A 12,393-nucleotide genomic window follows, 5' to 3' on the forward strand; every position below is an offset into this window, starting at 1 on the left:
TCCTCATTAGCTTCACTGTCTAAACAAACCAGTAACCCAAGAATCCTCCATGCAAATAAGCTTCCTATCATTTCCATCCAGCCTGCAGTGATCTGTGCCTATATTTGCTGCATGTCCTATGCAAAATACAACCACCCTTTCCTGAAAAGTGGTGGTCAGGAGTGTAGACATATTTCTGGTTTTCTTGTCTGTTTTCACATTTAAAACAAAGAAACAAACACTACAGCCTAGCTGTTAACCGGAAATAATAAATATGATTGATCTGCAGTCAAAATTCTAAATATGATAGATTTTAGATTTTGTATCCCTTTAAGTGAGTGGGTTTCTAAGAAACACGCTAAATAAACATTATTCTTCCTTAAAATATGTCCCCTCCCACTAAAAGAATGCAAAAATGTCAACTTGAGGGAGAGGCGGTGCCTGGTATTGACATTTTGGGTGTGTTATGTTCAGGTTTGGGTAGATGTTCCTGGATACGTGTGGTATTACTGGGCGTGCACACCGCCCCCTTCCACAATCAAAGCCCCCTTTATATTAGAGTGCTTGCTGCTGCAGAGTTGTGCTGACTTTTTTTTTTCTGCCCTTCTGCTTGTGGTTCCTGCCTGCCTCCATCAGTGAGTATACTTTGCTTGTTCCTTATTCCTACAGCTGGTTTTAGTTTTTGATAGCCAAATTGATACTGACATATGTATAGGCTAGAAAAAGAATAAGGTTTAACGAGGGGCGGACGAGCCAAAGATGCCACTTGTCCAGTTGCCCTAGCGGTAAAGGGGTCACTTCCACCTCCAAAACTGCAAGCGAAGATACCTAAGCGGGTGCGTTCTGATGACCTGTAAAGGACCCATATACTGTTCTTGCACAGGGGCCCTATTCTGTGTGTGTCAGCCCCGGGTATATCAGAGGAAGTCCCTGTATTCTTCTGGTTTGTGGGGAGGGAGGCTTCACTAATGCTGACCCCCCTTCTCCATGGATCGCGTGATTCTGTACAGAGTATTTCCTCTTTTTCATGCTACTAAAGGGCAAAAGGGACCTTCACGGGGTGCACGGGACCCTTAGTTACGGCAAAAGGATTTAACGATTGGTAAGGAAGGGTCTTGCCTTTTTGTAATATAATGGGGTATGTGACCATCAGGGCATGAACTTTGATGTAATTAATATGCATGAATTTCTCAGATAATTACTACAGTGCTTGAAAGGATAACGACGAAGGATCTATAGAAATCTCTCCAAAGACAATCACTGTATTGTAGTGGAGTGTAGGTTCACACGTCAAATATTTGAGATTTTTTATTTTTTTGTTTAAACTACAGCTTTGCGCAGAATCTGAATCCGTGTGGTAGAAAAGTGACCTCTGCACCAAATTTGTAGTAACACACATGGATTCTGCTGCAAGAGCGCGGCGGAACAATCCACCCCAAGCACACAACGTGCGGTTCCCAGCCTAAGACCTCGTTCACACGTCTGTGTCCGACCATCAGTGTGGTCAACCATGTTTTTTTTTTTTTTTTTTATGGACGGATAAAGAAATGACAAAGCTTCTTCTATGCTTTGCAATGTTTCACACGGACTGTACATTGATTTTTATTTTTTTTTTTCTTCAAGGACACAGACTTGTATTGGCCCTTGTCATCCGTGCTGTTGAGGGGGGATGGACATGTCTCCGTGTGTTTTGCATGGGCACAATCCAAGAAAAAAACACCTGTGAACAGCAGCAATAGGTTTTAATGGTTACACCTTGTACCCTTGAAAAAAAAAAAATACTGATACAAAAAAGACGTGCAACAAAGACGTCTTTAAGTATATTTAATGGGGTTGTCCGGTCAAACCCGGTTGTATGTATCACTCATACATATCCTCCATTCTTGGGTCTGAAACTGGCAAATCCCTGCAGCGCACAGTGCATGCGCTGGGGGGATTAATAAGTCTGCAGACTTATCGTTTTTGACCAGACATCCCTTAAGGGCTCCTTCTCACTTGCGAGAAATACGTCCGAGTCTCGCAGGTTAAAACCAAGCTGTGGCGCCGGCGCTCCATGTATTGCTGTGCGGCCACACGTTCCGCTCTGGAGTGCTGGCGCCAGAGCTTGGTTTTAACCTGCGAGACTCGGACGTATTTCTCGCAAGTGAGAAGGAGCCCTTGGGTGTCTAATGGGACAGAGCACTTTACATGTGCAAGTCTTAAAATGGTTGGTTAAAATTGACATGCCATTGCTTGTTCAGTGAAACTTTGAAGGCTAAAATGATCACCTGTAATTTCTGCCTTATTACTTTAAAGTGAATGTGTCATCAGAAAATTTCCTATTGTTGAAATGATGTGCTATGATTTTTTGTCTTTAGCATTTATGTTGTGTAACTTTTTAGATATCTATATCTAGATATTTCTTGTTTGTTTACATCACCATATTAGAAAGAAACCTTGTACATTTGCTATTAGTCCTTAACGAGTTTTCCTGTTTTTGATAACTCCTGCTCCATAGCTGCAGGTTTTTCCCTTTTTTTTTTTTTTTTTTTTTTTTTTTTTTGAGCTTTACTCGCCCTCACCAGGTCTAGCACTGAGGCTTTGTTGCTGCCTTCGGTGTCTGTCTGCTGCGCTGAAGTCACATCGACAACATTGCATCCAATAACCGAGCTCAGCGACTGTGCCCGAGTTGACTGCAAGTACCGCTGTACTCACTAACTGGCTGCAGCGCTGTCATGCACGTGACCTCGCTGCTGCAGACAATAAGACAACAGGAGCAGCAACAGAGACTCAACAGTAGACCCGGGTAGAGAGGCGCTAAGTGCAGTATGTTTACCCCCCCACCAAAAAAACAAAAAACAAACCTGCAACTGGGGGACAATGGTTTTCTACAATAGCTTAACCCCATTATCTCTCACTCAATGGTTTTCATATATCTTATATTCTGTGTATGGAGACTGTCTAAGGACTTATTCACACATGAGTATCTGGTCAGTATTTTGCATCTGTATTTGTATGCCAAAACCAGAAATGGAGCTTGCAGAGAAAAATAATTGAAAAAATGCAACTTCCTCTGTGTTTTGGAGACACTCCTGGCTTTGGTATACAAATACTGATCAAAAATACTGATGTGTGAATAAAGCCTAAAGCATTTCTTCTCCTGACCAAGCCTGTATAGCAGCACGCTGACAGACGGACACTGCGCAGTGTGGCCATGACACGTCTATGTGCAGATAAACCTGCGCTCGTGACCATCATTCCATTGCAATGATTAGTGAAGCCCACCGCTGCTTCCAGTGTGCCTCTAAGTGATGTCATACAACGGAATGATTGTGAAACCCCTTCATCAGTGTGACTTTCCATCTATGGCTGAATAATGACAAGTGCACGCAATGGCACCAGACACGCGTGATATGTTGCTTATATTCTCTAAAAATTCTCTGTAAATTTAGGCCTAAACTGTGGCGTGACAAGTAATTTGTCAGATCCATCGTAACCCCTGCGGCTACATAGCGACAGTCTCACACGGGTGTGATATATGTCCATCATGTTATTGCTCGTCTTTCTCTGCGATGAAGACTTCGAATGACTCTTGGTTTCATGAATGGTTACGAAACAGACTGGGTGCGACATGTCTGCATTAGCATTTATTGTTTAACTGCAAAACACTTGTAATGTTAGATTTTATTTTTATTTGTGACCAAATTTAAATAAAAAGCAAAATATAGGTTAAAATTGTGCTGGTTAGGGCCTACAGCGTCTGTGCAGTCTTGTCTCCATGGTTACAGGCTACAAAGTCTATGTAGTTATGTGGTAATCCCTCCTGCTCCTTAGTAAGAAATGGGGGGGCAGATAGAAATGAGTAACCTAGTGACATATGACTGCAGGATCCGACTACAAAGGGATTATTTGTAGTCTGTTACTACGGCGACACAGCCGATCGCTCTTGTGTAGGCCTCTGCTGAGGGCAAAATCTCAATATAGTTCTATTAGAAATTTATCTGATGAGGTCATCAGCATGGGTTGTGGCAAATGTCTTATGTGCATCATTTACCCCCAATTTAGATGCTAGAAGAAAGACATAGATGTTCAAATAAACATGGGGGTGATTAAAGGAGAAACAGTGACAGGATATTAAAGATGGCGGTCTAGAGAAATGCTGTTTAGTAGGAACAAGACAGATCCAGCTCCTGCTGCCGTTCTTACACGGTCTATGGGCGTAACATGGCTGAAATCTGCCTACGTTCAGCTCCTCGCCTTCCCCTCAGGCTCAGTTCTCTTTATACCACAATGAGTCATGATGTTGACATATCAGTTGTCTTAAAGCACAATGCACCATTTTCTGCTTCATGTAATCCTATACAATCTACAGGTCTAGGAGGAGAATAATGTTTTAAAACAAGGATTTGGTGATTCTTAGGCCTCATTCAGACTTGCTTATTGTTCATAACGTGTAGAGAAGAATATCAGGGCATCAATTTCTGAAGCCTTTTTTGGTGTCTGACTGACCCATATAGCTATTGCACAACCTCATGCACAAAGCCAAAACATATATTAAGCTTTCAAGAAGAAGGAATGTCAGCACTCACCCAGTCTGCAGGTTAATCAGTCCATTTTTATTTTCTTAACATCCTGGACAATATCATAAAGTACGGTAGTGCTAATATTGCAGGTGCAGGGATTTCAGAAAAAAAGTGAGACATGACTGACAACGACCGTTTCGCTATTCACTAACGCAAGGCTGATGGGAGTCACCGGTCCATAATCATCGCAAGTTGCTGCACTCACTGAATGGCTGCCAATGACTTTATTGGTGAACTTTACATTTATTTTGATACTTTTTTTGCTGTTCCTCCTTGTTGTTTTAAATCAGTTGCCAGCCACCATATGAAGCATATGTGGATTACTAGTTTTTTGTAGAGACCTGAGTAAGAGATTGGACCAATCTCAAAACGCCTTGTCCTAATTTTAATAATGACCCTTGATCTTCATCTTTAGTCCTGGCGGTGCTTCTGTTAGCAGTGATTGTGTTGTGTGGGTTTTTTTTTTTGTATATTGGTATTATTGATCTGAATCGTAACACAAATTCGCCAATGCGAGTCAACTGGTCTGTAGAAAGAAAGAAAAAAAAAAAAGTTGTCATTCATGTACTGTCCATTTTTTTTCCACTTTTTACTGAGTAGGTGAAGCTTGCAAACTTTTTTTTTTTTTTTTTTTAATTAATTTTTCTCTGAAGATACCGTTTTTCACCATGATGGTTAAAAAAGGCAAAGCTCCCTGCCCTCAACAAATGTGTGAATAAGGATTTGGCCTATGAGAATGGATTCTAAGAGTGTGTTTGTGAAGGATAACCCAGGTTCTACTACTAAAAACCCATAAATGATGAATTTAGGAGTTCCAGTGTTTGGCTCGTCAATGTACAATAAACGAGCGCAGATCTAGTAGACACAAATCAGTCAGTGCTTGTTTATTGGACATAATGATGGCTGATACATTCCTTCTGAGCGAATATACTCGTTGCTCGGGTGGTCTCCGAGTATTTGACTGTCGGAGATTTAGTTTACCTTGCCTCAGCTGAATGATTTACAGCTACTAGACAGCCTGAGTACATGTGGGGGTTGCCTGGTTACTAGGGAATCCCCACATGTAATCAAGCTGTCTAGTAGCTGTAAATCATGCAGCTGGGGTAAGGTAAACTAAATCTCCGAGCAGTCACAAATACTCGGAGACCACCTGAGCAACGAGTATATTCGCTCATCACTATTTGACAGTCATCAGACTCTTGTTCCTTGGGGTATCAGATAATTTATTCCAGAAAAATATAGATCTACTGATGTAGCTGTCAATTTTGGAGGGACTGACTGAGATCTTATGTGTACAATAGCCTAGCCACCATTATCTCACAGCATGCAGAAGAGGTGTAGTTTGGGCATTTTTTTCGATTCAATATAACCGATCCCTAGTTCTTGCATTAGTGTTGAAAAGACATTCACTTTTGGCTAGGCTGAGATTGTGTATGATGCTGCTGGGGAGGTGTTCAGACCTTAGTATACATTCATTCTAAATACTTTGACAAATTAGAGCTCTTCAAAACCTGGTGCCATAGATATTGAGCTAAGAATATAGTCCAAGAAGTAGCATCTCATAAAGCAAATGCAGCAGTAGGTGTGGACCTAGTCGGAATCTTTTCAATATGGAAAGCCATTCTATTCTTTTAGGGTTTGTTGGCCCCACGGATGGGTTCATGGGGTGGTTCAGGCTGAATCTATAAATCCACACCCACATCTCAATGTGGCCACATTTCTGTCATTTTGCTTGTTTAACAGAGGACATACAATCGTCCTTTGTTTCTCCTTTCTAAAGATGAGTTTAAGATGTCTCTACCTAAAGTGATCTATGTGCATTTTATGCCATTGTAATGCCACCACTCCAGCCAATGGCCAACATTGCCACCGGTAGTAAAGTGGCTCAATAATGCATGTCCCTATGATAACAACAAATTAATTATTTTGTAACTTTTTTTTCCCCCTTCTTGCTGAGACAAATCATTTTTTTTTTTTTTTTTTTTTTTTTTTTTCCTTCTCCACTTCCATGTGATATAACTTTTTTTTTTTTTTAAGTTTACTATGACATGGCTTTATTTGGCTACGTGTCCATGATCAGCAATGGCAGCATTGTGGACGCAGCGTATGTGTGCATTCTACATGACGAGCACAGTTGATAAGATTTTATTAGTCCCATGCCCACTGTGCTTTTTTTTTTTTTCTTTTTTTTACACGCTGCATAGACTTACAATTGTGTAATGGCAGGGCTGATGGGAGACGCGGTGTGCGCGCATGCATCGGCAATATCTTCATTCAAATGCCGGTGTCGGTGATTGACAGCAGCGTTTACTCCTCAGAGCTACTGCTGTTACAGGCTTGTGCACTTTATTTAGCACTTTCTTATTTTTTGGCACAGGTCCGTTATTATTTTCACACTATTTTTCAACATTTTTACACTTTCACTAGTGTATATTTGCATATTGGTTCACTTTTTTTTTTTTTTATTATACATTGCTATTTGGGCTCTGAATGTACTTTTATATAGTCGGATGTACGTCCGTATAATTTACTATTTTTCTACAAAAATTTTACTTTTTATACTAATTATGTAATCTGGTACTGTACTTGTGCATTGTGTCCCATTTCCTGATTTTTAATTTGCCTATAGTAATAATAAAAATATATTCTTTGGACTTTTTCTTTTCATGGATTCAAAGTACACCATTGTCATCAAGTCTAAGCTCTATTTTAATTATGTATGTACTGTGAAATTTGGTGACCATCAACTTTAAAGAGATCTCTCTGCTCTTACATGTCTTGCTCAGTGATTATCTCCATTTCCAATGAAATATCAATTCTTGAGCATTTTTTTTTATTACATTGTGGGAGTGTAGCCTAACTCGTCCTGAAAATATCTGAATAAATACACTATTTGGATGTTAGCATAGACCTAAATAAATGTTATAATGTTTTTTTTCTTGTGTATATAGAGGGACTGAGCTGCACCGACCTCTCTACTGGTCACTGTTTGATTTTATAATGTTATTGAGACTTTTTTTTTTTTTTTTCCTCCTTTTCATTTCAGAAAATGTCTGACGGCTTCTCGGTAAGTGGGAAGTCTTCTTACTTGCTGATTTCTAACTGAGGTGGTGTTTGGATGGGTTTTAGGTTGTAATTACCGTTATTGTACAGATTTACGGACCTTTCCTTTTTATATTAATGTTGAAATGTCCCATTGAACTTGCATTTCTGCTATTGAAACATTTCTACCAGACAGGAAAATAGTCAGTCAGTATTTTGCGCATACATCCCACCCCGTTCTGAAACAATGGGTAACCCCTAAGACATGGGGGTCAACAACCATAAAAAGTTGCCAGTCCCTAAAGATTTGATACTGAGCCTCCTAACACAATCTAATTAGCATTTCTAATTACTTTGTTACATTAGTCACTGTGATTTTTGGCAAAACAAAACCATTTTTATGAGATTTACAGGCATGTAGCAATTAGGGAAAACTGTCCCCAAAACCTGTAAACCTACCAGAAGATTTAAGCTCTGGTGGCCGAACTTAGTAGTGTTGTACACTAACTTTTTTTCTTTTTACCAGCTCTACGATGCTGTATCTGGTCAAGGGCAGAACTCGAATAATCCTTGGGGAAGTCAGAACCCTGGACAACCTGGTTTTCCTGGTCAGCAGTACCCAGGATATCCTGGACCTGGACAAGGTCAGCAGAACCCAGGATATCCTGGATCTGGGCCAGCACAAGGTCAGCAATATCCAGGGTATCCTGGACCAGCGCAAGGACAAGGTCAGCAATATCCAGGGTATCCTGGACCAGCGCAAGGACAAGGTCAGCAATATCCAGGGTATCCTGCAGCTGGCCAACAGTATCCAGGTTATCCCGGGCCAGGACAACCCTTTGCAGCAGGGGCAACCACAAGCCCAACAGCACCTATAGTAGCTCCTGGTCCAAAGGTAAGTCTGGAAGAATGGACACCTACAAGCATTTAACAAGAACGATTTATAGTTTCGCCACTCGACCTTCATCTGGCACAAGAGCTGGTGAAACGTTTGCAAAATGATTTGTTGTTTTGACGTTAAAAAGCATCACGTTTAATTTTTTTTTTTATTTATAGGCTGTACCATGTGCCTTACCCTTACCCTCAGGATGTACCCAAGGAATGATGTTGACTATTCAAGGCGTACCGACTGGTAACAGGTAGATTGCTGATAACTTTAACACCCATCATATGTCGACTAATAGTCATAATGGCCTCAACTCCAAAGCCGTGCCAACCACCAGCAGTGTAACTCTTGACGCTTGTGAGCCCCAATGCAAAGTCTCCAACAGGGCCCCTAATCTTTAATAGAATTTGTACTTGCCCCACTCTCCCCATAAGCTTCAGGGCCTGGCCCGGATGTAACTGCATCCCCATGCGCCTATTTTGATTATTAATTTCAAAGTTATAAACATTAGAATCGTTCCATCGCATCCTTGGCAGCGCTCCTGGGAGCCAAATTTTTGTTTCCCTTATCTGAATCCCACTTTGGTTATCGTGAGCCACATGGCCTCGCCATACAAAGTGTTGGCTATACCATCCCAGCTCCATATGCAGAATTCTCACCAATTTGTTGACATGACGCTTGAAGAAAGGTGTAAGGCACTTTGGAGGTATATAAAAGTATTTGTGCGCTGTGGCTTTTTTATAATATGAACCTCGGTGTATTTATAACCCCAGTAGTGTTGACTGCGTAGGTCCAGATCCCAAAAAACGCCATGGATTTCACAAACTAAGAGGCAGAGGTACTTTGTTATGCTGACATCCAAAGATAACTTGTGTATAACCTCTACACTTGCCATTGAGCCCCTCTGCTCACAATTGAGAAGCTGAGCACTTCTGCTTTGATTTTTGCCGTCTCCAGACCAGGCCCGGAAGAACGCTCATTTATCAGCCCTGTAAGAATTCTGGCAATCGCCCAACAACCAAAATGCTTGTTAATCAGATCACGAACGCTGGTATGAAAAATCATTGTAAGGCCAGGTTCACATGGATATACATTTTTCTGAGCTTTTTTTTTTTTTTGTGGACAGTACTTGGATCGAAAATAGTGGTGTGAACATCTCTTTAGCTGCAGCACATCGCCCTCTTTCTAATGAGATGTTCTGTCGATAATATATTTTCAGCCTTGCTCGGCTTCACAGTGGGGAATATTCTGATGCTCCGTTTATTCTTCCAGGTTTTCCATTGACTATGTAGAAGGAAATGACGTTGCTTTCCACATCAATCCCCGATTTGATGAAAAACCTTATGTAGTTGTGCGCAATTCAATGATTCAAGGTAAATGGGGACAAGAGGAACGTCAATGTCCAAAGTTTCCGTTTCAGATGCAACAACCATTCAAGGTAAAAATGAAGAGAGGAATAATCTCCACTTTTATAACCTTTTAAACATGCAATGTATACTTTTTTATTTTATCATAAATGATCTAAAAATTGTGCTGATTTAGCCCCATAGAGACTAAGGTTCCAGATCTCCTAGCCATAGGAAATGGTAAAGTCTACACTTCCTGCAGCCACCAATAGGGGGAGCTTTCTGTATAATATTTATTTAACAAAATGCTGTGCAGTAAGAGCTCCCCCTGGTGGAGGCAGCAGATTATATGATTATTTTTAAATCTGTCATTTGCTGTATTATCAAACATCTTGTAAGTTGGTAGTGCAGGGGAAGATTAACTTCGTTATTAAACGTGTCTGAGCTCAGTAGTAGGGTTATGAGCCTGTACAACACTCACTGATGGTGCTTAGCAGTGTGCTTTAAAACACTTTTGTAATAGCGGTGGGGTCGCAGGACTCTGCTATATGATGGGTAAATAAAAATGGCCTCTTATCACTCATCTCATTATGTACTCCTGATTGGAGATGAGCAAATTTGCTTAGGTTCCCTCTTATTCGGCAAGCTGCAGCGGGAACCCGGCTTCCTGGATCAGTGTCATAGCTGCATGTCAGTCACGACACATGCATGGAGAGCCCAACACACAGGCTCTCCAAAGCACGCCGTGACATGCAGCTGCGGTGCTGATAAGCTGGTATGCTCCATGTATCCGGGTTCCCCTGCAGCTTATTCAGCAAGCGCTATAGCTTGCCGAATAAGAGGGAACCCGAGCAAATCTGCTCCAGATTACTGCTAAATTCATCTTGGGAGTCTATTAGTTCACTGAGGTATCACATTACAGCCACAGCCTATGAAGATAGTGAAATATAAAGCAGCCTTCCTTTTTTTTTCTCTAGTGTTTCTCACCCCATTGCAGGATTATAGCATCTGTATAACTTCCATGTTTCTGATGGAGGAGCCTGATTTTATATATTTATTTTCTCAGCTTCAAATTCTTTTTGAACCAGACGGCTATAAAGTGTCCGTGAACAATGAGACCATCTGCAAGTACCCACACAGGCTGAAAAACTTCGCCGGGATTAGGACTATACGCATTAATGGTGCCGTGACAATCAACGACGCTTCAGTTACTATGGTGTAATCTGTATCTCCATTTCCTTATTATCACATCTAGCCACATTGTCCATAATCCGGTACATATAAATCTTGTATAGCAGCAGAGCTATATATCTGCGAAGCTGGAGACTTCAAATAAAATCTATACACCACCATGTCTGAATGATTGCTCCTTGTCTATAGGTTCATGCATGTCTAGGTGGAAACAGTAACAATATGCTGCCTCTGGTATTTGTCCTCTAAGCCAGATCTGAGACCTGAACTGGTGCAATATGAAATGCCAGTTACTTCCCATTACCAAATTGTTAATTACTGTTCTGTATATCTCAAGTGATGCCACCTTTATGCTCATGTTGTCCTAGCTGTAGCCACCCTGACTTGCTGTGGTTCCACATGGGATCTGAAACAAGCCTTAAAGGGCTTTTATTGATTTATTTTACTCCCTTGTATAGCACCATTAATTCCACAACACTTTACAGACATCATGACTGTCCTAACAATCTACATTCCCCATCAGTAGGTCTATGGAGAGTGGGGGGAAAAAAAACCTAGAAGAAAATGCACACAAACCTGGTGAGAACATACAAACTCCTTGGTGGGATCTGAACCCAGGACTCCACGCACTTTTTCCCCCAAAAAAATTGTGAGGGAAAATTGGGGGTGCGTCTTACAGTTCGAATGCAGGCTTACCAGCAGTGGTAGAGGTGCGGTGAGGACAAGGCGCGGTGAGCAGGGTCCCTGCCACAGGTGAGGTGACGCCGCTGCCCAGTATCCAAGGAGAGCAGCAGAGCCAGGTGAATCACAGCTTTCTTGTTTTAGGTGGCCATCTTCCTGAGGCCGCGCGTGCGCAGATTGAGTTGTCTGCTTCAGGAAAATGGCCGCGAGTGTGCAGATTGAGACTGTGGCGGCCATTTTCCTGAAGCCGATTGAGATCTCTGCTTCTGAAAAATGGCCACAATGATCCCCATCTGCGCACGTGTGGCCTCCTGCAGCCATTTTCCTGAAGCCCTGTAAAGCAGAGCACTCAATGTGCGCACGCGCAATCTCAGGAAGATGGCCGCCGCTACCGTGAAACCGATGATTAACACAGCTCTGCTGCTCACCTTGGATACCGTGCCGTGGCGTCACCTCGCCTGAGGTGACCGCATGTCTGCCACAGCACTGCGCTAACCCCCCAATGGACATCAGGCTGTGGCATCGCCCACCTAAGCAGGAAGGGACCCTGCTCAGGTGCATGCTGTACCGCCCACTATGCCTCAACATCACCGCACCTCTGCTGACACCATGCCTCCTGTGACCCTGCTCTGCCACCGCCAGCCCTAAGGTAAGATACCGTACCTTAAATTCGAACAATAAGAAAGACCCCCATCTTATAAAAAAA

The 12,393-nt window shown here is 41.9% G+C and overlaps 1 protein-coding gene across 2 annotated transcripts; it reads left to right on the forward strand.

The window, feature by feature from the left end:
* Positions 1 to 462: 462 nt before the first annotated feature.
* Positions 463 to 11,169, forward strand: LOC138644366 (galectin-3-like). 2 transcript variants are annotated; one of them, XM_069732663.1, is made up of 6 exons: positions 463 to 614; positions 7,588 to 7,608; positions 8,110 to 8,478; positions 8,640 to 8,722; positions 9,742 to 9,907; positions 10,882 to 11,169. In XM_069732663.1, the coding sequence occupies exons 2-6, from the start codon at positions 7,591 to 7,593 to the stop codon at positions 11,035 to 11,037; spliced, it is 792 nt and encodes a 263-aa protein (XP_069588764.1). In that variant the 5' UTR covers positions 463 to 614; positions 7,588 to 7,590; the 3' UTR covers positions 11,038 to 11,169. The 2 variants fall into 2 exon arrangements, with proteins under 2 accessions (XP_069588764.1, XP_069588775.1); XM_069732674.1 differs by lacking the exon at positions 463 to 614 and adding an exon at positions 980 to 1,081.
* Positions 11,170 to 12,393: the final 1,224 nt, after the last annotated feature.

This window comes from Ranitomeya imitator, chromosome 1 (assembly GCF_032444005.1).
Source record: "Ranitomeya imitator isolate aRanImi1 chromosome 1, aRanImi1.pri, whole genome shotgun sequence".
Classification (NCBI taxonomy): Eukaryota; Metazoa; Chordata; class Amphibia; order Anura; family Dendrobatidae; genus Ranitomeya; species Ranitomeya imitator.